Source organism: Erinaceus europaeus, chromosome 4 (assembly GCF_950295315.1).
Source record: "Erinaceus europaeus chromosome 4, mEriEur2.1, whole genome shotgun sequence".
Lineage (NCBI taxonomy): Eukaryota > Metazoa > Chordata > Mammalia > Eulipotyphla > Erinaceidae > Erinaceus > Erinaceus europaeus.
The window spans coordinates 10,624,566-10,650,731 of NC_080165.1; the positions used below are offsets into that span (position 1 = coordinate 10,624,566).

At 38.8% G+C, this 26,166-nt stretch overlaps 1 protein-coding gene across 1 annotated transcript; it reads right to left on the reverse strand.

Moving 5' to 3' along the window:
* Positions 1-1,943: 1,943 nt before the first annotated feature.
* On the reverse strand, positions 1,944-22,707 carry LOC103113737 (cysteine-rich secretory protein 3-like). The gene is made up of 8 exons (XM_007523297.3): positions 22,573-22,707; positions 16,735-16,805; positions 12,085-12,195; positions 10,974-11,061; positions 8,375-8,523; positions 7,337-7,431; positions 4,298-4,386; positions 1,944-2,189 (listed from the first exon to the last, which is right to left on the reverse strand). The coding sequence occupies exons 2-8, from the start codon at positions 16,801-16,803 to the stop codon at positions 2,062-2,064; spliced, it is 729 nt and encodes a 242-aa protein (XP_007523359.1). The 5' UTR covers positions 16,804-16,805; positions 22,573-22,707; the 3' UTR covers positions 1,944-2,061.
* Between the last annotated feature and the right edge of the window lie 3,459 nt (positions 22,708-26,166).

The window sequence follows — 26,166 nt, forward strand, 5'->3', positions numbered from 1 at the left end:
AAGAGACTCTCATGCCTGAGGCTCCAAATTCCCAAGTTTAATAGCCAAAGTCCCAGGTTCAATCCCCCGAACACCACTACAAGCCAGAACTGATCAGTGCTCTGGTAAAAGAAAGAAAGAAAGAGAGAGAGACAGAAGAGAAGAGAAGAGGAGAGGAGAGGAGAGGAGAGGAGAGGAGAGGAGAGAAGAGAAGAGAAAAGAAAAGAAAAGAAAAGAAAAGAAAGAAAAGAAAAGAAAAGAAAAGAAAAAAAATCTGTTACTTTAATGATTCTGAGATATACGGCATTAACAGTGCATGAGAGCTTAAACTTTACCCTTGCCTCCTGACCACTCGTGTACTTGAAAGTCAGAGTGAATCTTTATACTTTATACTAGTTTGTGAGTCTTTCTGGTTTTTGTTTTTTTTAATGTTTTAATTATCTTTATTTATTGGATAGAGACAGCCTGAAATTGAGAGGAAGGAAGAGACAGAAAGGGAGAAAGACAGAGAGACACCTGCAGCCCTGTTTCACCACCCTGCATGTGGGGACCAGTGACTTGAACCTGGGTCCTTGCGCACTGTAACATGTGCGCTCAACCAGGTTGCACCACCACCCGGCCCCTAGTTTGTGAGTCTTATTTCACAGTTCAAACATTGGTGTTATCTTTAAAGTTAATGAAAGAGACATTAAATGTTTATTTATTTATTTTTAATTTCTTTGTTGGGGCATTAACAGTTTACAGTTGACAGCAAAACACAATATTTTGTACATGCATAACATTTCTCAGTTTCCCACATAACAATTCAACCCCCACTAGGTCCTCCTCTGCCATCATGTTCCAGGACCTAAACCCTCCCCACCCCCCACCCCCACCCCCACTGCAGAGTCTTTTACTTTGGTGCAATACTTAGTTACTTAATTAAATATTTAACACTGGTTTATGATTTTATTATGATTTTTTATAATATGCTATGTATTTATTTATGAGAACAATAGGAGGAGAGAGAGAAAGAGCCAGACACCACTCTGGTACAGATGCTACCAGGGATGGAACTAGGGACCTCATCTCCTAGACCATTGGTTTATGATTTTTTAAGGATATATTTATTTGCTTTTATGAGAGAGCAAGATACCCAAGCACCACTCAACAGAGATGCAGTTGCTCTGGGATGGTTCCTGCCTCCTGCTGCCGGGGCCTCTGGCTTGTTAAGTCTTGTGCTCTAACCTAATGTGTATATACATACCTATACATTTCACAACTGAATAGAATCACTAGAACTTAGAGGAAAGTTGAGTGTAAGGAAGAATAGGCAGATAACCTGAAGAAAAAAGTATGATGTATCATGGAATGAAGACCAGTGAAACTTGGTTTAGATTTTTTAATGTGTTTTTATTGTACAGTCATTTTAGATTTACAGAAAAATTATTAACATATCATATAGTAATGCCAAACATTCTTTATCCATTTAGAATTTTCCATTACCTTCACATCACACATTTATGAAGACTAAAATATCAACACTACTATTGAAAATCAGTTCAGATTTCATTCAGAATTCACCAATTTTTCCATGAATGATTTTTTTTTCTGTTCTAAGATCTGATAGAAGAAGACATATTTCAGTTACTTATCACGATGCTTTCATCTTTTCTGCCTCCACAGATTTCCCTTACTGCTCATGATTTGGACAGATTTGAGGAGGACTGACCAGAGGTGTTTTATAGAACACCTTGCAGCTCACGTTAGTCTGATGTGATAGATAGGACCTCAGAGCCACAGGTATAAATATGATTCTCAGTTTCAGTTAATGGTCCTATTATCTTTAGTTTTCAGGAAATAAAACTTGTGAATTCCCTAACTTGATGAAATGCCCTAAATTTAAATTCAAAGTTATCATGAATCATGTTACCTTTAAATACTTTTATGAAAGAGATTTCTATGAAATAATAGAGCAAACCCAGTAGTAATAAAGAGTCATAACCGTTTGGAATTAAATTTGAATTTACATGCATACAATCTTGATGTCAGTAAAAGCCAGACAAGGAGATGACATGGCATTGCACAGTCCATACTGAAGACTTAATAGATTTTGCCTTGACAGTTGCAGGAAGCCTTGCAGCTTTTCTTAACGAGAGGATGATTACATGACACCTGTGCCTTCAAACTGTCACAGTTAGAATAGTCATCAACATATTCACAGCTATTGGCTGGAATGAAAGCAAACAAATTAGTCTCCTTTCATTTCTATTTTCCATCACAGCATCAATGCAGACAATAAATTCGATGTGAGTGGGAAGGGAGTGATTTAACCTATAGTAGGTTTGGCCGTTTTGATGATAATGGAAAATTCTTATCTCAAGGGATGCCTAAGTTCCCACGGCTAAACTCACTAAATAATACAATACTTCTTTTAACCTTGAGGAAGTTTCTTTGAGACATTCCTAAAATGAATTGACTAAATTACTTCCTTTACAAAGTAGCAACAACAACAACAAAAACCCCTCATTAACAGGTTAGTGATAATGTTCAAAATGATTTTAGATAATATCTCAAACAAAAATGATCAATTCTATAGCTCTATTCATAACACTGAAATGAAATATAATATGTTACTTTCTCTTTCCTAAAGTGTTTTGAGATTTCTATGAGCTGACAGCACTACACATAGATTGGTTGACATTTAAAAATTACTTGAGACTTCTAGAGGTGTGGCGATGGGGTAGAAGCAAATTAGCATTGCTCTCCCCATCAACTAGGAAAAGCAATGAAAATCATCCGAAAACACATTAAAACACGATCACTAAAATATATAAAGAGCTCAGCAGGGAGTCGGGCTGTAGCGCAGCGGGTTAAGCGCAGGTGGCGCTAAGCACAAGGACCCGCGTAAGGATCCTGGTTCAAGCCCTGGCTCCCCACCTGCAGGGGTGTCGCTACACAAGCAGTGAAACAGGTCTGCAGGTGTCTATCTTTCTATCCTTCTCTCTGTCTTCCCCCTCCCCTCTCCATTTCTCTCTGTCCTATCCAACAACAATGACAACAATAATAACTACAACGGTAAAACAACAAGGGCAACAAAAGGGAATAAATAAATAAATTTAAAAAAAAAGAGCTCAGCAAACTCAGCAACAAAAAAAAAAAACAAATGATCCCATCCAACAATGGGGAGATGATGTAAACAGAATATTCACCAAAGAAGAGATCCGGAAGGACAACAAACACGAAAAAATGCTCCAAGTCTTTGATTGTCAGAGAAATGCAAATAAAGACAACAATGAGATGCCACCTCACTCCTGTGAGAATGTCATACATCAGAAAAGGTAACAGCAGCAAATGCTGGAGAGGTTGTGGGGTCAAAGGAACCCTCCTGCACTGCTGGTGGGAATGTCAATTGGTCCAACCTCTGTGGAGAGCAGTCTGGTGAACTCTCAGAAGGCTGGAAGTGGACCTACCCTATGACCCTGCAATTCCTCTCCTGGGGATATATCCTAAGGAACCCAACACACCCATCCAAAAAGATCTATGTACACCTATGTTCTTAGCAGCATAATTTGTAATAGCCAAAACCTGGAAGCAACCCAGGTGTCCAACAACTTATGAGTGGTTGAGCAAGTTGTGGTCTATATACACAATGGAATACTACTCAGCTATTAAAAATGGTGAATCCACTGTCTTTAGCCCATCTTGGATGGACCTTGAAGAAATCATGTTAAGTGAGATAATCCAGAAAGAGAAAGAAGAAAATGAGATGATCTCACTCATAGACAAACTGAAAAACTAGAACAGAAGGGTAAACACTGAGCATAACTTGGACTGGAGTTGGTGTACTACACCAGAGAAAAAGACTCTGGGGTGGGTGAGGGGGAAGTCAGAGGAGGCCTAGTGGGGGCTGAATTGTTATGTAAAAAACTGAGAAATGTTACGCATTTTACTGCTGACTATAAACCATTAATCAATAAAGAAGTTTTTTTTTTTTTTAATGTCTCCTTTGAGACAAAACGGATGGAACTAGAGGTGATTAGATTTGGTGAAATAAGAGGTGAAAGACAACTATGGAACGGTTTCACACACACACACACACACACACACACACACACACACACACACCAGAAACAAAGTGTTTCTAAGACTGTGAGATTGATGGTGTTTACCTTTGGGCGGTAGAAGAACAGAAACACAGAACTTTAATGGTGGCTGTGTTGTAGAACTAACCCCTGTAATCTTACAATCTTATAACCCACGAGTCACAAATAAAAGATGAAAAACAGAAATGCCAGGTCATCGTATTAAGCTAGCCAGTAATTAACTCCACACTTACTGCACAGCCCATTGTCACAGGCACCAGGACATCTTGCGCAGGGCTTCCCTTGTTCGAAAGGCGTATATAATCTGGGTTGAATATTACCACTGGAATTTGAAATGAAAAGTGTTTAACAGTTTTTTATATAAAAACATTTTCCATAAAACCAAATATATTTGATGCATGCCAAGGGTAGCAACCAGGACCATATATATTCCTAAAACTTTAATGGTTTTAATCATGTTAAACATACTCATATAGCTATCAAAAGTAAAATAACGGGGTTAGGGCAGTAGCACAGTGGGTTAAGCACACGTGGCGTAAAGCGCAAGGACTTAAAAAAGTAAAATAACTTCAGTCCTCAGCACCACCACAAGCTGAGAATTGCTCTGATAAAAAGGGAAAAAAAATGAAATATTAAAAAAGTAAAATAGTTAATTTTGCTTTAAATAGTTAATTTTACTTTTAAAAAATTAAAATATTCATTCACTCACTTCCTTATATCCTCAGCATCTAAAATGAATTAAATTCGGTCTTAAATTTTCAGAGTATTCCTTTTTAAAATTTCTTTATTATCTTTATTTATTGGAAAGAGATAGCCAGAAACTGAGAGGGTAGAGCAAGATAGAAAAGGAGAGAGACAGAGACAGCTTAGCCCTGCCTCACCACCCATGAAGTTTTCCCCCTACAGGTGGGGACTGGAGGCTTGAACCCAGGTCCTTGCGCATTGTAACATGTGCACTCAAGATGTGCCACCACCCAGCCGCCAGAGCATTCTTCAGTGTGAAAATACTCTTCATCTCTTACTTGCCTTGGTTCAGTTGCTAATATAGTGCTACCCAAGGTACTGACTGGGGTAAAAAAATAAAAAATCTGATAGAGAGGTAGGGAGATTCCTGAGTGTCAGAATGTTGTGGTGTGGAAAATGCTTAAAGTTAAATATAATTTTATAATATTGGGTTTTATAATTTTGCATAGGAAAAATGCATCATGACTTATCTGACAACCCAATAGAAAAGGAATATATGTTTCTATAATTTGTCATGGGAATGGTTAGGTTTACAGGATAATGTTTGCCTTTTAGATAGAGATGGTGGTTTTCAAAAAAAATTTTGGTGTTTATGCAAAGTAGATGTTCTTAGGAAGGTCTGAAAGTTTCAGGATAGCTTAGGTGTGAGGTTTCCCTATGTTTACCCAAGCTAGGGCAACCAGGGGGGAAGAAAGAGTTTCATTAAGATGAATATGCAGTCTTATCGTGGCTGGCCTGCAGCTCACAGAGGACTATTATTCTTTTGGTCTTTATTATCTACAAACATAGGTAAGTCAGGGTCTTGACTGCGCCAATTGGTCACAACCAATGTATCTGAATTTCTGTCTCCTTGCAAGAATATTGTAAAACAAATACATAATACTGTCCTATAAGTTCTTTCAATCACAACTTTTTTTTAAATTTTTTTTAATATTTATTTTATTTATTTATTCCCTTTTGTTGTCCTTGTTGTTTTATTGTTGTAGTTATTATTGTTGTTGTCGTTGTTGGATAGGACAGAGAGAAATGGAGAGAGGAGGGGAAGACAGAGAGGGGGAGAGAAAGACAGACACCTGCAGACCTGCTTCACCGCCTGTGAAGCGACTCCCCTGCAGGTGGGGAGCCAGAGGTTCGAACCGGGATCCTTACGCCGGTCCTTGCGCTTTGCGCCACCTGCGCGTAACCCGCTGCGCTACAGCCCGGCTCCCCAATCACAACTTTTTTCATTATTCTTTCTATCTCTTTCATGTAGAAAATTTGGTTTGGGATAAGAGATTTTGAACTTTAATAATTAGAACTAATAAACATATTATAATTTTTTTTTAAATATTTTATGACAATGAGAGAGGTAGGGAGAGGAAGAAAGAGAAACCAGAGCACTGCTCAGCTCTGGAATACGGCAGTCCCAGGGACGAAAGCTGGGAACTTACAGCGTCAGACATGAGGACCTTTTGCATAACCATTTTCCCATCTTTCCAGTCCATTAATGTATTTTCAATGGCTACAGGAAGTTTGGTGGGTAATTCAAACATATTACTTGAAGAAGGAGTGATTTTCCTGATATAAATCGAGATTTTACTGGGTGCTTCCTAACTTTTTGTGTGTACAAATTCTGACAAGCAATTAAGCTCACTTAAGGGGGGGGGGAGCTATTTAAAATGTCAAGCATTCTTTTTTATATAATTTTTTTAATTTTTTTATTTCTTTATTTATTGAATAGAGATAGCCAGAAATTGAGGGGGAAAGGGAAGACAGAGAGGGAGAAAGAAATACACCTGCAGTACTGCTTTGTCACTAGCAAAGCTTTCCCCCGGCAGGTGTGGACTCAAATCCTGGTCCTTGCACATTGTAACATGTGCGCTCAACCAGGTGCACTACCACCTAATCCCAAAATGACAAGCATTCTTGAAAACCCTTTGAAACCAATGATTCAATCATTCCAAAATGGCAGAGTAGAAGTGGGTTTTTTTTATTATTATTATTATTATTAAAAAGTAAGAATAAGAACATGTTTTACCAGAAAAGGCCTGAACCACTACTTGGTTTATACCCCTTGTCTAATTATCAAACCTTTACATATACTCATGGAGAAAAGCTGAGTCTTCAGAAAGAGTTTAGAGTGAAGATAACTTATAATAGACATAGGGAAAGAGAACATCTGAATGTTATACTTAAAACTGAGAAATAGGGTTGTCCACCTGAGAAGGTTTTTTTTAATTTATTTATTTATAAAGAGGAAATACTGACAAAACCATAGGATAAGAGGGGTACAACTCCACACAATTCCCACCACCTGAACTCCGTATCCCATTCCCTCTCTTGATAGCTTTCCTATTCTTTATCCCTCTGGGAGTATGGACCCAGGCTTTTTTATTCAACTTAATAAAGTTACTCTAACAGATTCATCCTCCTGCTCATACTGAATTGTGCTTTTTTTTTTTTTAGTCTGGCATGCCTATTATATGATGATTTGTAATGTTAGATTACTGATCACATTGCTGAGAACAAACTCAAATGTTTATACTTACGCAGGACAATATTGACAAACATAGAAGTATTTTAACGCCTGGTTGGCACAGTAGGCAACTGCACATCCAACTTGGTAAGATGAGAACCAAACAACCTATATGTTCATGAGCAAGGAAAGGATAGTACCTTAGAGAAGTAGCATAGAAATATCAGGAAACACAAAATGGAAAGTCTTTTTTTTCCAACTTCATGGATATATTTCAATATATTATTGAATCAAAGTAAAAGTATGTTAATAAAATATATTTCTATGTTCTTGTACTAACTTACCCATCCAGAAAAATTAAGTAAGTGAGGCTGGGTGGTGGCACACCTGGTTGAGCGCACATGTTACAATGCACAAGGACCCAGGTTCGAGCCCCTGGTTCCCACCTGCAGGGGAGAAGCTTCACAAGTGGTGAAGCAGTGGGAAGGTGTCTCTCTGTCTCTATCCCTTTCTATCATCCCCTTCCTTCTTCATTTCTGGTTATCCTACTCAATAAATCAAATAAAGATAATATTTTTAATATTGTATTTACTTTGGATAGAGACATAAACTGAGAGGGAAGGGAGAGGTAGAGAGGGAGAGAGACAGAGAGACACCTGCAGATCTGCTTTACCACTTGTGAAGCTTCCTGCCTGCAGATGGGGGCTGGAAGCTTGGACCTGGGTCCTTGCGCACTGTAATGTGTGTGCCTTACTAGGTGTGCCACCACCCAGCCCTTAAAGATAACAATTTTTTAAAGCCTGCATGGCAAGAAAAAATGCCAGAAAGAAAAAAAAGAAGGAAAGATGAAGGAAGAAAGAAAGGAAGATAGGAAGGAAGGGAGAAAGGAAAAAGAAAAATTAACTAGTTACCCAGTTTAAATATGTCTTCCTACCAAAAGCCTTCACATCTATGAGAACAGTAGCTCACAGCTAAAATACCCACCAAATGCTAAAACTATTCTTACTCACTTGAGACCAATCTCTCCCCACATTCAACATTAGAATCAGTCAAAATTCAGAGACCTTCTTTGACAGACATATATAACACATCTAATTGTTTTTATCCTTACCTGCGTATAGTGACCGACCATTGCTTGGGGACTCTTTGGACCTACACCATATGTGAAATCATATTTCTCATTATCCCAGCTTTGAATCGCTTCTGACCACGTAGATGGAACACTTGACATAAAGAGATTCTCACCACAAGCGCCTATATCTGAGAAGAGAGAGCTCATGAATGGAGAAAGCAATGAAGCAGGAAAGGGTGTGTTTCTGCTTCTCTGCATATGCTGATCTGAATGCCTGTTCTCCCAACACAATGGCTATAGTCGCTGATTATTTTTATTGAAGTGCTATTACAGGGTACATGTCAATCTCAGGTGTACATCACTATGAATAAGCACATGATTCTACCACATAAATTCACTAACGTTTTACAAGGGTGTTGCTTATCAGCTTGAAGCCAAATAGAGGCTAGGCCATAAGTTCAGACCTACAGGGACGCAGAGGTCACATAGGCTCCTAAGCTAAATATGGGCCCCTGATCAAATTGATTGGATTTACAGTCAACAATATTTATACCCCTTTCCCATATTTGGGAGCTACTCTCTTCCCTGATCCAGCTTTCTGGTCCTTTTTCCAGTCATGACATCATCTTCCCAACAATAACCTGGGTCCACCTGCATATCAGATGTCAGACTCAGGCAAAAATTAATAAGAGTCATGGGCCCTTTGGAATAAACCTAAACTAGACTTACTAGCTATTTCCAAAAAGGAGATGCCAAATCTTCATCTGCAATATTCCAGACTTTAGGTTCATGATTAGTCAACAGTTAGTTTGACTTTATATGTTAACTCTTCTTTCAGACACCAGGTTCCAGATGCTACCATGATGCCAACTGGACTTCCCTGGACAGACAACCCCATCAATGAGTCCTGGAGCCCTGCTTCCCCAGAGCCCCACCCTATTAGGGAAAGAGAGAGGCAGACTGGGAGTATGGATCAACCTCTCAATGCCCATGTTCAGCGGAGAAGCAATTACAGAAGCCAGACCTTCCACCTTCTGTACCTAATGACCCTGGGTCCATGCTCCCAGAGGGATAAAGAATAGGGAAGCTATCAGGGAAGGGGAATGGGATGCGTAGCTGTGGTGGTGGGAATTGTACCCCTCTTATCTTATCTTATGGTCTTGTCAGTGTTTCCATTTTATAAATAAATACAAAAAAGAAGGAGGAGGAGGAAGACAAGAAGAAGAAGGAAGACGAAGAAAGAAGAAGGAGAAGGAGGAGGGAGAGGAGGAGGAGGGGGAAAAAAGGAGAAGAAGAAAAAGGAAAGAAGGAGGAGGAGGAGAAGGAGAAGAAGGAGGAGGAGGAGGAGAAGGAGAAGAAGGAGGAGGAGAAGGAGAAGGAGAAGCAGCAGCAGCTGCAGCAGCTAGGCCATTTAACTGGGTCTACATATAAAAAAAATAAAATTGGGTTAAGTGCAGGTGGCACAAAGTGCAAGGACTGGCATCAGGTTCCTGGTTCAAGCCCCCGGCTCCCCACCTGCAGTGGGAGTCTCTTCACAGGCGGCGAAGCAGGTCTGCAGGTGTCTGTCTTTCGTTCCCCCTCTCTGTCTTTCCTTCCCCTCTCCATTTCTCTCTGTCCTATCCAACAACAATGACAGTAATAACAATAATAATAACAACAACAATGACAATAAACAATAAGGGCAACAAAAGGGACAAATGAATAAATAAAGTTTAAAAAAATAAAAGTAAAAAACTTAAGTAGATGAATTTCTCTTTCTCTATTTTCATTCATTCATTTGCACATTAAATTTTTGGTATACATGGCTCATGTTTTCCTTTGCCACTGGCATTATGACTAGGGTTCAGTACCTGCACAGAATCCACTGTGATGGGAGAGAGAGAAATTGAGATGGGGGGGGGAAATAGAGAGGGAGAGAGAAAGAGAAAGATAGACACCTGCAGACCCATTTCTCTGCTCCCGAACCATCCCTCCTGCAGGTGAGGCATGGGGGCTCAAACCTGGATCCTTGCATTTCGTAATGTGTGAGCTCAACCAGATGTGCCACTGCCTGCCCCCTACTCTCTCATCTTTTATTTGACAAATTTGCTGATGGCAGAGACCAATTCTTACAAGTTCTTCTTTACATCTACCCACACTCAGCAGATATTCTTCATAGGCAGAAACTGGAATAAATTTGGGGGACTGTTATTTTGTGTGATCCTTAAAAGCCATATTACATTCAGTCTTACAGAGTCCTAAGAATAAAGAAAATGGTTAACAGAGTGTTTTCTAAATTTAAAGGTAGCCTGTTAATCAGAATATCATAATTTCAAAGATAAAAAAATTCCCTAAAAGAGAAAAAACTAGGAGAGAAGTGCTTTGCTAGACAGAAATATTTCAATATTTGAATAGATTTCTCAAGTCTCGACATTAATATTTATATGTGTCTTTAAATGTTATGTCTACATGATAGTGAGAGATTTTAAACTGCTATTGAAAAGCATGGGGTGGCACTTATCAGAGTTATTTTACAAAGATATTCAACTTAAAAGACAATGAGAACCAGCATTTTACTCACAAGAGCATCCTCAAAGAGCATCAGATAATTATTCTGTTATTGTGCATTTATCCAACAAGCAATCATTAATATACATACCGGCCATTCGATCCTCTCCTTTGCTGTGTTCATAAATACAATGTTGTGCCCATTTTCTAGCATTTTTTTCTGCCAAACTGTTCCATCCCTAAAACACAGTAAAAAATGTATATATATATATGTGTGTGTGTGTGTGTGTGTGTGTGTGTGTGTATGTGTGTGTGTGTGTGTGTGTGTGTGTGTGTATATACACACTCAATAACTCAAGCATAATGAAGCATGAGTTTTAAATATGGCTGGTAACTTGATTTATAGCCTTACAAAATTTCATCTCATGCATTTGCTTATTATCATCACAAAGATTTGTTTTGATGTTATTTTTTCTTCACAAATTAATGCATATATAATATAATATAAATATAAAATAAATATAATGTAATATATTGTATCAATATAGAGAGAGAGTATAGCATGTCTACCTTTCATAAAAAGCAGATTGAAAAAGTATGTCATGTTGTTTTTTTCATTTCTTTTTTGGGGGATTAATGTTTTACAGCCGACAGTAAATACAATAGTTTGTACATGCATAACATTTCTCAGTTTTCCACACAACAATACAACCCCCACTTGGTCTTCTGTCATCCTGTTCCAGGACCTGAACTCCCCACCTCCCCACCCAACCTCCCCAGAGTCTTTTACGTTGGTGCAATACGCCACCTCCAGTCCAAGTTCTGCTGTGTGTTTTCTCTTCTGATCTCGTTTTTCTTCCAGGTCCAGTCCTCTCTTCCTCTCCAAGCAACAAATAACCCTACTACTATATCCAAACATCCTTCCCTTTTTCCTCCTCTTTCTCTGGGTGCTGATGGAGCTGGAGTTCAGAGCCCCCTTACCCTCTTCCTTTTATCACTTCTCCCCACTGGGAGTATGGATCAAAATTGTTTTGGGGACAGATTATAATCCTCTATAGAATGGAAGCTCTAAATGGTAAGAAGGATATAATTTAAGTAAAAATAATATGTGCAGTAGTAATGATAGTAAAGGAATGTCTGACCTATACATGCACCACAAAGTTCAAATAATAAAATTGAGAGCTTCCTAAGCTACGAAGATGTTATTTCCTAGATTTTCAGTCTTAGAACTGACTTCAGTCATGTGTGTTCGTGTCTCTTACCATCTTCAGCATATTGGTGGCAGAAGCGTTTCTTCTTGCAATATTGTGAACATCCACAATTTCCTTTTGGACTTCTGGTCGGGTAGTTGACAGACGATTGATATCTGGATTCTAAAGAAAAAAATGAAGTTGGAACTATTAGGCTTTGATGCTGCGTATATGGAGAGTATATATGTCAACAAAAGATAGCAAAGATAAATTAGAAATGTATTTCAGTAAAACCAATGTTAGTTGTTAAGCATCACCAATGAGTAGGAGCCAACGTTAAGACTTTTAAATAGGATAGAAAGAGTGGTGGAGGGCCAGGTGGTGGCACACCTGGTTGAGCGCACACATCAAAGTGCGTAAGGACCTGGGTTCAAGCCCCAGTAGTACCCATCTGTAGGAGGGAAGGTTCACAAGTGTTGAAGTAATGCTGTAGGTGTCTCTCTGCCTCTCTCCCTCTCTCTATCCCTCCTCTCAATTTCTGGCTGTCTCTATCAAATAAATAGGGATTTAAAAAAAAAAAGAGTGTTGGATTTTAAGAATGGGAATGTAAATTATGGAATAACAATTCTGAAGAGGATGATGCCAATTAGTTTAAGAAGAGTCTGATTAATGTGACTTTTTAAGATATGTGGGTGAGGGGCTGGGCGGTAGTGCAGCGGGTTAAACGCACATGGCACAAAGTGCAAGGCATAAGGATCCTGGTTTGAGCCCCCAGCTCTCCAGCAGCAGGGGAGTCGCTTCTCAAGCGGTGAAGCAGGTCTGCAGGTGTCTGTCTTTCTCTGCTCCTCTCTGTCTTCCCCTCCTCTCTCGATCTCTCTCTGTCCTATCCAACAACAGCTATAAAAACAAATAACAACCACAACAAGGGCAACAACAAGGCAACAAAATGGGAAAAGTAGCCTCCAGGAGCAGTGGTTTTGTAGTGCTGGTACCGAGCCCCAGTGATAACCCTGGAGGCAAAAAAAAAAAAAAATGATACATGAGTGATAAAATATTGATGAAAGTATAAGATAGGACACTACAACATTCACATTCACATTCAGTGTCAAGAGCTGTAAGGGTTGGGGCAGATGATGTCTTGTAGATATTAAGGGGAGCATGGGCCCGACATGGTGTCTATAGTTAGAGTGTTTAGGTTCAATTCAAATGAACTCAACACTAGTGAGGTGATTCTACATATTATGTAGCAGATCTTATAGGGTTCCCCAAATGATGGTTTTATAACATTAAATATCCAAAACCCTATAGAAGGAGCAGATCTACTATCGTTTCTGACTTTGTCCATTCAGTAACAGAAATTAGGTGCTAGTAATTTTGGTTTAGCTTTTGGCTATATTTGTTGACCCAGATTTTCACAAGAATGTGATTATATGGCCATGAGCAAGAATGTGAAATAGAAGTCTAAACAGACCCTTATCCTTTGTCAAGTTTCCCTGGTACTTTAAGATTAGTTATTTTCTCTGCTCCTGATAAAATCTCCCTCAAAGCTCTCCATACATATTCACATATGGGTTGAGCTACTTTTTGGGAAGGGAGGGAGGGATCCAGGGTTATCGCTAGGGCTCAGTGCCACTAAGAATCCACCACTCCCAGTGGCCACTTTTTTCTTTTTTTTTTTTTCTTCTTTAATTTCTTTTCTATTTTATTGGATAAGACTGAGAGGAACTGAGGAAGGAGGGGGAGACAGAGAGGAAGAAAAGGGGGCCAGATGTGGTGGTGCACCTGGTTAAGCTCACACATTACCTGCGCAAGGACCTGAATTCAAGTCCCTGCCCCTCCCCCAAGTAGGGAGAAAGCTTCATGAGTGGTGAAGCAGGGTTGCAGGTGCTTCTGTTTTTTTTTTCTATCTCTACCCCCCCTTCCCTTTAAATTTCTATCTGTCTCTATCCAGTAATAATTAAATAAAAATATTTTTAAAACAGAGAGGGAGAAAGAAAGGGCGACGCCTGTAGCACTCCTTCACCACTTGTGAAGCTTCCTCCCTGCAGCTGGGGGCCAGGACTTCACCTTGCATCCTTGAGCACTGCGATGCTTAACCCAGTGAGCCACCCACCAGCCCCAGCCCCAGCCCCAGCCCCAGCCCCTGACTATGCATCTGTTCCTAAGAACAGCAGGCAAGAGTAAGTAGCACTATACCCACAGGTAAGCATGTCCCCAGCTGCGTATTTATTCCTAAATGAAAAGGATGCACGGGGACTAATAGCAGTGACCACTCTCTGCGTCATATCAAAATATGGAATAACACCCCGAGTTCTTCCTGTTGCCCCTAAAAACACCTTTTTAGGAGCTGGGTTGTGGCACAGCTGGTTAAATGAACATACTACAATATGTAGAGACCAGGGCTGCAGGTGTCTCTCTGTCTCTCACCCTCTCTATCACCCTTCCCTTTTCTATTTTGGCTGTCTCTGTCCAATAAATAAATAAAGATAATTTAAAAAAAAACTTTTAAAAAACAACTGTTTAAAGATGCTTTATTTCAAAACTGATTCCTAAAAAAAATAAAAAATAAAGGGGGGGGGACAGTAGGGCCAGAAAGACAGCTTACCTGAGAGGTAAGCTTACTTTGTCAAGCACTCAACCCAGGTTCAAATCTGGCCCTCAAACCACGGGGTGGAGCTCCAGTGCTGTGTTTTCCCCTTCCTCCTTCTATTTCTTTGTCTCTATCTTTCTCTCAGGAAAAAAAAAAATGTTTGCTTGTAGGAGTGAAAGCCCAGTCAGTCATGATAGAAAAAAAGAAATTTTTCCACACAGTGGTATTTTCACCCACTTTTGTTTCGTAAATACAATATTTTTTAAATTTTTTATTATCTTTATTTATTAATTGGATAGAGACCGTCAGAAATTGAGAGGGAAGGGAGGGAAAGAGAGGGTGAGAGACAAAGAGACACCTGCAGCCCTGCTTCACCACTTGGGAAGCTTTCCCCCTGCAGGTGGGGACTGGGGGCTTGAACCTGGGTCCTTGTGCATTGTAACATGTGTGCTCAACCAGGTGCACCACCACTTGGTCTCATCATTTGATATTTTAAAGGCAGAATACATGGTTTTTATTTATTTTTTTTAAAATGAGTTTCAAGCAATTTGTTTTAGGCCAAATAAAACAAGAAATGTGTTGAGAATAAAATGAATGAAGTACTGACTCTATCTGTCCCCAAGTAGTTTATGTCGAATAACTGAAGCAGATAAACAAATAAACTCAGCGGGACCTATGATATACAGACAAAGGGGATGAGTACTTCTTGGTTAATGCCGGGGAAGACATCACAATATGTGGTCTGAACTGGGATTTTTTGAAAGATGAATAGTGTTTTCTAGGCATCCTGAGATGATACAGAAAATCATGCTTGTGGCCTGGAGGTGCCACAGTAAGTAAAATGTTGGGCTTTCAAGCATAAGGTCCAGAGTTTTATCCCCGAAGTTCCATGTGCCAAAGTGATGCTCTGGTTCTCATAAATAAATAAGTCAATAACAATATTTTTCAAGAAAGAAAGACAACCACACACACTGGATAGAGACAGCCAAAGGCACAACTGTCATTCAACTGAAGGCTTGATTATGGATTTGGGTCATCAAAGTGAGGTCATGTATTAGAAATAATTCAAGAATTTTGTACATTCTAATAAGGTCATGAAAAAAGTCCGCAAAACTTGATACTTTCTATTAAAATAGCAATATTTATCTTGATCTAATGCTTATAAAATTAACTGTGATTTCTGAGACTAAATTTTTCTAATTTGAGATTACATAAACATAATTATTTTTTCAGTGTAATTAAAATGGCTTAATTGAGAGGGAAATAAAAAAAGATTTTTGGACAGAAGATGCTTCATTTATCATTAAACTTTTACACAAGAACTCTCAATAGAAATAATTCAAGGTTGTATTGTTATGTGGAAAACTGAGAATGTTATGCATGTACAAACTACTGTATTTACTGTCGACTATAAAACATTAATTCCCCCATAAAGAAATTTTAAAAAGAAATTAAAAATATATATATATAAAAGAAAGAATTCAAGGATCAATTTCTTTGGTGACAACTTTAAAATGAAGGACTGAATTCCTCTTTATGATATTTTGTTTAACTAATAGTCAAAATATTATCTTATGAAATATATACTACATTATTAATTACATAGTTTGTCTCTTTTTTTCCCACCTCCAGGATTAATTGCTGGGGCTCAGTACCTGCATTACAAATCCACTGTTCCTGGAGGCCATTTTTTCCCATATTGTTGCCCTTGTTGTTATTTTTGCCATTGATGTTGTTGTTGTTGGATAGGACAGAAATTGAGAGAGGAGGAGAGACAAGGGGGGAGAGAAAAAGACACCTGCAGACCTGCTTCACCACTTGTGAAGTGACCACCCCCCACAGGTGGGGAGCCAGGGTCTCCAACCAGGATCTTTATCCCAGTCCTTACACTTCACACCATGTGCACTTAACCCACTGCGCTACCGCCGATCCCCTAGTTTGTCTCTTTTTTATTCAAGAGCTATGATACTGATCACCACAGCCTTGGACTTAACTGTATTAAGAAACTTCAGCAAAACTGGTGTATACTTTGTGATGTACTAACAACTCTGACATTTTTACTTTAGAAAATGTATCTAATAGCTTGATATCCCTTAGGACTGTCAGGAAAAGATATTCAGCTTTGACCTTACCTGTCCATTTACATAAAAGAAGGGCATGAACATAGCAGTCAGGAACAGCAATGCCAGGGATAATGCCATCGCTGGGAAAATATAAGGGAACAAAGATTTGGCATGTTTAGTGAATGACTTTCTGAGTACAGTGGGGAAGAAAGTAATGGTTTTGTTTACCCTGAATTCATTACTTACAGAATTCATTACTTACAGAAGATGAGAAAATTCATTACTTACAGAAGATGAGAAAAGATGGTACAAAGTCCCTATAGAATCACAATGAATTCAATTCCACAAATACTTCAGTAGGTGTGACAAAAACACACAAGACTATCTGAGACACATCTATAAATGTTAACAATATACAGACCAATTCTACCTTAGTTCCATTGTGATATTTTGATGGCCAGTTTCTTCTAGGAATGATTTCTTCACATTGTCCCATTTATTAGGAAAAAAAAAAAAAAAGTTCCGGAGTGGGAGAGATAGCATAATGGTTATGCAGACAGAGTCTCCTACCTGAGGCTCCCAGACCCCAGGTGCAACCCCAACACCATCATAAACCAGAGCTGAGCAGTGCTCTGGTTAAAGAAATAATAAAAATAGATAGGTAAATAAATAAATAATAGCTTCCAGTTTGGTTTTTTTTTGCTTTTTTTCAATGATTAAGAAGAATGTTCATTTGTATGTGTTTATAATATCAGTACAAATGATTTAAACAGTTCTAAGAATAACTACATAAGCACAATTAAAATGTGTCATAAATAAACTTATTAGTTTCTGAAAGAAAGAATAATAGCTCCCAACTATTTCTACTACTGGGGTCATATTACACCAGTCTTTGTTGGTTTTCTTAAACTATGCTTAATCATTTATAAAGACCCTAGTGAGCATCTCTTTAAATTATCTGTTGGCATAACCATTTCTTTTCTGACAGAACTCTGGGCCATATGCATGACAATCCTAGAACCCTAGGCTAATCCATTAATTAGTTAATAGGTGTTTTTCTTTCATATTCTCAGTGTTTTTCCTCAATTCTGTCCATGTAGTCAGAACCCTCACTCATTCCCCTCAGAACTTTCTCTTTATTAGACAACATCAAATTAAAAACAAAAAAGCCAACACTCCTAAATATAAAACCACAAGATAAATTTCTCACTTCAAGAAGTCGTCAGCCAAATCTATATTAGTACTTTCTCTGTATATCCAGACCCTTTCCTTGACTAATTCAACTTTCTTGGGATCCTTAAGGAATCAATAGATACTGGAAAGTATTAGTCATAATTGTTATCCCATTAATATTCAGAAGAGCAAAATATTCAAGGTAACAGCATTTCCAACATAGGAAAAATATCTGCATGAATCAGAAAACATCCTCTTGTTATAATAGATTATTTCTTTAATTTAAACTTTATTTTATTTGATATAACAGAGAGAGATAGGGAGGAGAGATAGAAAGAGAGAGAGGCAGAGAGACACCTGCAGCCCTGCTTCACCACTTGTGAAGCTTTCCCCCTGCAGGTGGGGACCAGGGGCTTGAACCTGGGTCTTTGTGCATGCTAATGCATGCACTTAACCAGGTGTGCCACCACCTGGCCCTCTATAAGAGATTTATTATAAAAATTAAGTTTATGGTGGTTTAATAACAAAAAAAGAGCACTTGCAATTCAAAGCTAAATTTAAAGAAATAAAATGCTAAAACATGGGAGAGACATAGACTGTGGTTATGGATAGATATTTATACCCTCTAAAAATTCATACATTAGACCCTCTAAGTAAGCAGTAAAGTTTAAATGTCATTTAAGAATAAGTCTGGATTCAGTAAGATTAGTCTTTATGTGAGGCGTACTCTCCAAAGTACTCTCCAACACGGCCTCTCCCGCTCTATTTCATCCTGTCTCTCTGTGACACATACACACACACACACACACACACACACACACACACACCCCTGCACACACAGAGAGTAAGAAAGGGTCAGATAGTCACACAGTGAGAAACTGATTATCAGTCAGAAATTGGTGTCTCAACAGAAACTGACCACCCAGGTCAGACTTCTTAAGCTGGTCCTTGCTTTGCGCTTTGCACCACATGCGCTTAACCCGCTGCACTACCGCCCGACTCCCCACAGGTCAGACTTCTAACCTCCAGAATCGTGAGAAATTAAATTTCAAGCCACCCAACCTGAGGTATTCCCTTATACCAATAAAAGCAGACTTGTAGTTTTTCTCACATGCAGGAAATTCAAGGTAGGTTATTTTCAAGTCGGTGCTAAGGTTCATGACATGTAGTAATTTGACATCTGCCAGAGTTAGCATCTGCATTCAGGTGCAAGTGTCTGAACAAGGCACTGAGGTTATCTCTGCTACTCAGCATCTACATGTACATTAGCACCTCGCCTTGATCGTGTTATATGACAATATCTCTGCCATATTAGCATCCAGCCACTTTTAAGATAGTAGTTGGGGAAAAAAAATTTTTTTTGAGGATTTGTGTGTTAGGCATGTGTGATTTTACAGCTTACCTGCCAAATTCCTTTCAGAGAGATAGCAATACTAAGATCACACAGTAAGGAAGATTTTCCCATGCTAGGCATTCCTATCTATAGCATGAGGGCTCAAACTAGACCACTAGCACGGCAAGTATATGATCTAATTGATAAGCTATCTCTCTGGCCCTTGAACTCACACTAACTAATGACAATGGTTATAGAAATGGGAAAAGGAAAAGGAATTTTCTTTAGAATGCAAACTCATAAGCTAGATGTCAAAAAGTCTTTTAAAAAAAATTCTCAGTGAAACTTGGTCTCATATTAGACAATCCTAGTTTTTGTTAACTAGAATTTTAATACTGGAAGAAAAACTGTTTTAAGAAGTCTGAGGGTTTTCTTTTTGGGGGGGGGCTTGTTTGTTTTTGCTGTTCATGTTTTTCTATGAGGCATATCTTTTAACTAATTACTTAATTAATTTTAATAATTAATCATTAATAATTAATTTTTCCAGATTAGGATATGGTGATACAAGCTGACCTTGTAAGGGTTTTGTGAGACTGGAGGAAATGAGTAATTTCAAAGCGTTTGAAAACAAACAAAATAAAAAATCAACACAAGAGGCTGGCGAGACAGCATAATGGTTCTGGAGGCCATTTTTCCCATTTTGTTGCCCTTGTTGTTTAACATTGTTGTGGTTATTAATGTCGTTGTTGTTGGATAGGACAGAGAGAAATGGAGAGAGGAGGGGAAGGCAGAGAGAGGGAGAGAAAGACAGACACCTGCAGACCTGCTTCACGGCTTGTGAGAACAGCTTACACTGCTTAAACACAAGCTGTGTGCTTGACACTGTATAAAGATAATTTATGGGGGTCATGCAGCGGGTTAAGCGCACATGGAGCAAAGACCAGTGGAAGGATCCCAGTTTGAGCCCCCGGCTCCCCACCTGCAGGGGAGTCGCTTCACAGGCGGTGAAGCAGGTCTGAAGGTGTCTATCTTTCTCTCCCCCTCTCTATCTTCCCCTCCTCTCTCCGTCCTATCCAAAAACCAACATCAATAGCAACAATAATAATAACCACAACAACGATAAAAACAACCAGGGTAACAAAACAAAAAAAAAAAAAAAAGGAAAAAAATGGCCTCCAGGAGCAGTGGATTCCTGATGCAGCCACTGAGCCCCAGTAATAACCCTGGTGGCAAAAAAAAAAAAAGGTAATTTATGACTGGAGTTGGTATATTGCACTAAAGTAAAGGGCTCTGTATTGGGGGGGAGTGTTCAGTTCTTGGAACAGGACGGCAGAGAAGGACCTGAGGGGGGGAGGCAAGAGTGTTATGTGGAGAACAAAAATGTTACATATACCAACTACTGTATTTTACTGTCGACTCTTAACCATTAATCCCCCAATAAAGAAAACACAAACAGGAAAAGTGTCATTATCCAGTAATATATATCACAAAAATGTGTCAGATGCATTATTTTCAAACATTAAATCTCACTAACCTTCTGATTGTTTTCTTTCATCATTTGTGAGGCTAATATGACACAAATTTTGCAAAGCTGCAATATTACATATTTCTGAAAAGATATATAAATACTAATGGCCACTTGATGCTTTAGAGAAGCATTTATTTTTTTTCCTATACAAGGATAAATTAATTCTCTTTTACTTGAATTAACCCAACAGCATAACCAGCAATCTTAGCAGTATCTGGTTTAAACTTGGGAGATTTTACTCAGATTTGCGTGAGCATGCAGAAACTGTCTCCCAGTTTACCTCGTCTTTCTTCAAATACGACTTCACTTCAGTAGTTTCGATTGACCTTATTAATGTATCATAGAATAGCTCCTGGCTTTGGAAATGTTGACAGCATAATTTCTTTTAATTCTCTTCCAGGTGAACCATACAGGTAGCTATCTAGGTTTTAATTTTAGTCAGCTCAAGAGGTAATACTAGGGGGCGGGTGGCACACCTGGTTGAGCACACATGTTACAGTGCACAAGGACCCAGGTTCGAGCCCCTAATCCCCACCTGCAGGAGGAAAGCTTTGCGAGTGGTGAAGCAGGGCTGCAGGTGTCTCTCTGTTTCTCTCCCTCGGTACATCCCCCTTCCTCTTGATTTCTGGCTGTCTCTATCCAAAAGATAAATAAATATGAAAAAAAGGACCAAAAAAAGATTCTTTGTTTTTAAAGTAAGCAGATCTTTTTTAAAAAATTTTTTAATTATCTTTATTTATTTATTAGATAGAGACAGCCAGAAATTGAGAGGGAAGGGGGTGATAGAGAGGGTGATAGAGAAGCAACACTGCTTCACCACTCATGAGGTTTCTCCCCTGCAGGTGGGGACCGGGGGCTTGAACCCGGATCCTTGCGTACTATAACACGTGTGCTTAACCTGGTGTGCCACCACACGACTCCAGAAAAAAGAAAAGATTCTATAAAAAAAAAAAAAGAGGTAATACTAAATCTTCTCTGACAATAGTAAAAGTCCTTTTCAAACTTCCTGAATACTATTGCACATAGGAGATAGAAACATTTTAAAAAGACTTTTCAAAGTAAAGATCTTTTCTTTACTAGGAAAACAACACCCTATGTGTTGTCATCAGATAATTTTATGGCTCTTTATGATGTTTATCTACAGCTACCTCTTAGTTGCTGGGGAACAGAAAATTTTACATTAAAGTTGTTTCCTCATCTAAAATACAAGCAATTGACAGTATATCTTAAGTATGTAATCTATTAATGCAAGTAAATTACTTATATAAATGCAGCTCACTGAGTAGAGTAACTTTTGATTAGAAAACTTCTAAAATTCTGTATATTCTTTATTTGACTATCATTGGTGGGATTTTGTTTTGTTATGTATTCTGTGTTGATAAGCTTTAACAGAATACTTTTTTTAGCTGGAGGTCAATGCTATAATTGTTTTTAGGATAAATATAAAGGTCCTAGCAATAACCTCTCATACCAATTTTAATAATGACTGTATTAACATTTAATGGTTCTTAATAGACTGTTTAAGTTAAGTAATGATACTAATGCAACGGTATTAATTTTACTATATATCAATGTGCACATGTAAATAATCATGTTATTTCATTTTATAGTAAAATGATTTCTACTAAATTTTTTTATAAATACTGGACATGAGGTTTAATTATACTACTGATTCTTAAATGAAGTCAACTAAAATAAATATGAAGTTGCCTAGAAGAACTTTGAAATAAGAGCTACTCTCTAGTTTAAATAGTAAAATTTAAGATCATTACTCTTGATAAAAAACTTTCCAAAGAATATTTGAATATCCCTCACTGTGTATTACTTTTTACACTGACAAAGCATAAATATATCAGCATGATAAAATGTTTACCTTAAAGGCGTTAGTGCTTGCTGTCAGTTCTCAGAGCAGAATGGAGTATCTGTTTTTTCTCTAGGAAGAAGAAATTAGGGAGAGAGAGGAATTAGCAAGGTATATATACGTGCGTGTCTTATGCCTGTTTCCTATTTTGAGAAATTCTGGTTGAGCAAGTGAACGTAAGCCAGTAAGGATGAAACAGTATTTGTCAGACCAATGGTCTCGAATTACATTGCCATTTGTCAATCTGCCCTTTTGGCATGACTTGTACAGCACTCTCTGTGGTGTTTAAAATAAGCTCCTATTCCAGATCTAGCTATTCACATTTATTCTTTGACATTCACACACAGTTAAACCCGTATCACTGTAAAAAAAAAATGTATCATTATATTTGCCAATCCCTGCCTTGGCAATTCTTTCTTCTTCTTTTTTTTTTTTTCTCTTCTTCTATGGATTTTTTGTTTGTTTATTTTCCTTTGCTTTGACAATGCTTAAGTAAATTAGTCTCAATACTATAACAATAACTATCTATTGTCTTCCTGAACCCTAAGACAGGAGGAACCTCACATTTCCACTATAGAGCCTATATTTCCCCTCAGTCCTGGAACCTTAAGGTGGGGTGCACTTTCCTGCATACGCCTCTCAATTCATACCAAGTAATATTGCATCTGCTGCAATATTATCAACACAACGAGTACCACCTCAGCACGCTTCACTTCAGACTGTGTCCAGAGACTTCAGGTGTGGAAAGTCAACCCTTCACTCCCATTACTCCGGTGAGACCTTTCCTTTCATAGTATTCTCTAATTCCATTCCAGGCAGTTCACTTCCTAAAAAAGTCCCAAAATCTAGATATAGACCAGGTCCCGTGAGATAGAGCCTATGTTAACACATATCCATAAACTAGGGCAAAATATATACCTGAAAGCAAAAGTGCACAATAGTGTGCAGTGAGTCAGTATAGTTCCTAATGAAATAGTATCTAATTAGACTTAGATACCCTACTCACCTACTTCCTATTACACTTCCCTCACTCACGCCAAAGCAAACCTTATCAAAGCAAGGACTGTAAAAGCTGAATAAGGGCAAGAGACTGGCATACTTTAATGGTGACTCTTTAGTCACTATCAGGCCACCCCATCAACTGGGGCCCTATTCAGGGAGTCCTGAGATTCCCAAACAAACATGATTGGCCTAGACCTCAAATCCCTCTCGCCTTGTTACTGGTCATCCCTATCAGGAACAACAAAATAGATCCCTTTGTAGGCCCCCCCATAGGACTTTGCCCTCAACTGGATCAACAATGGTAGAGAATGTTCCATCCTCCGAAGGAAGAATGGACTACATACTCTATGCTACACCTGAGGAAGATGGGTCGATATTGGGGTAGCTTGGAATGTTCCTACTCATGACCACAGAACGTGAGTTCAGATCTACAGGGATGCAGAAGTCACATAGGCTCTTAAGCTGAATATGGGCCCCAGACCAAATCAAATCAATGGGGCTTACAGTCAACAATATTTATACCCTTTCCCCATATTAGGGAGCTACTCTTTTCCCTGATCCAGCTTTCTGTCCCTTTTCCAGGGACATCACCTCCCCAGACAGTAACTTGGATCCACCTGCATATCAGATTTCAGGCTCAGAGAAGAAAAAAAAAAAAAAAAACACCTAGTATAGCTACAGGCCCTTTGAAATATAACTAAAATATGCCTAGTAGCTTTCTACAAAATGGAGAGCCCCCCCAACACTTCATCTGCATTATTCTAGCCTTTAGGTTCATGATCATTCAACAATTTGTTTGGCTTTCTATGTTAACTCTCTTCTCAGCCACCAGCTTCCAGGTGCTAGCAGGATGCAACCATACTTCCTTGGACAGAAGACCCCCACCAATGTGTCCTGGAGCTCCAATTCCCCAGAACCCCACCCTACTAGGGAAAGAGAGAGACAGGCTTGGAGTATGGATCAACCTGTTAACACCCATGTTCAGCGGGGAAGCAATTACAGAAGCCAGACCTTCCACCTTCTGTATCCCACAATGACCTTGGATCCATACTCCCAGAGAAATAAAGAATAGGAAAGCTATCAGGGGAGGGGAGGGGATATGGAGATCTGGTGGTAAGAATGTGGGGAGTTGTACCCCTCTTATCCTATAGTTTTGTTAATGTCTCCTTTTTAAAATAAATTTTAAAATTTTTTTAAAAAATTAGTCTCAATACAACATTAGGGTTTTCAAGGTCTTTCTGTGAAGAGTAGAGCTAAGATTGTGATTTTTATGAGCTATAAAGAATACAATATTTTCTTTTTTTTTTTTTTTTTTTTACCACATCACTGATCAGCTCTGGTATGGTGGTGCAGGAGACTGAACCTGGGATGTTGGAGCCTCAGGCATGCATAACCATTATGCTATTTACCCCTGCCCAAGAATACAATATTTTCTTATAAACATCTAAGTTAACTGTTGGACCTTATTGTTTAAGAAAGTAATTTACTTTTTTTACCTTTATAAATTCAAGGTTACAGTATCTGCCCTGACAGTACTTTAGTTTTCTAGTTGTGTAAAATGCAGCATAGCATTGGGCTGGGAAGATAGCCTAATGGTTATGCAAAATTCAACAAAACACTGACCCACATGGCATACACAATTCTTTTATTTTTTTAAATTTTTTATTTATAAAAAGGAAACACTGACAAAACCATAGGCTAAGAGGGGTACAACTTCACACAATTCCCACCACCAGACCTCCGTATACCATCCCCTCCCCTGATAGCTTTCCTATTCTTTAACCCTCTGGGAATATGGACCCAAGATCATTGTGGGATGCAGGAGGTGGAAGGTCTGGCTTCTGTAATTGCTTCCCCGCTGAACATGGGAGTTGACAGGTTGATCCATACTCCCAGCCTGTCTCTCTCTTTCCCTAATGGGGAAGGGCTCTGGGGAAGCAGAGCTCCAAGGCACATTGGTGGGGTCATCTGTCCAGGGAAGTCTGGTGGCATCCTGCTAGGATCCGCAACCTGGTGGCTGAAAAGAGACTTAACATACAAAACCAAACAAATTGTTGAACAATCGTGGACCTAAGGGCTGGAATAGTGCAGACGAAGTGTTGGGGGAGGGGGTCCTCCATTTTATAGATAGCTAGTAAGCATATTTTAGTTATATTTCAAAGGGCCTGTAGCTAAGCTATACTAATGGAGGTTTTTTTTTATTTGTTTGTTTTTTGTTTGTTGTTTGGTCTGAGCCTGAAATCTGAAATATGCAGGTGGATCCTAATTATTGTCTGGGGAGATGATGTCATGGCTGGCAGAAGGACCAGAAAGCTGGATCAGGGAAGAGAGTAGCTCCCAACGTGTATAAATATTGTTGACTGTCAACCCTATCGATTTGATGTGATATTCAGCTTAGGAGCCTATGTGACCTTTGCATCCCTTGAGATCTGAGCTCACATTCTGTGGTCATAAGTAGGAACGTTCCAAGCTGCCCCAGTATCAGGACCCATCTTCCTCAAGTGGAACATAGAGTATGTTGTCCAGCCTCCCTTCGGAGGATGGAACCTTCTCTACCATTTCACTCCATCTCTGCCTCTCTGAGTTAAAAAAAAAAAAAAAAAA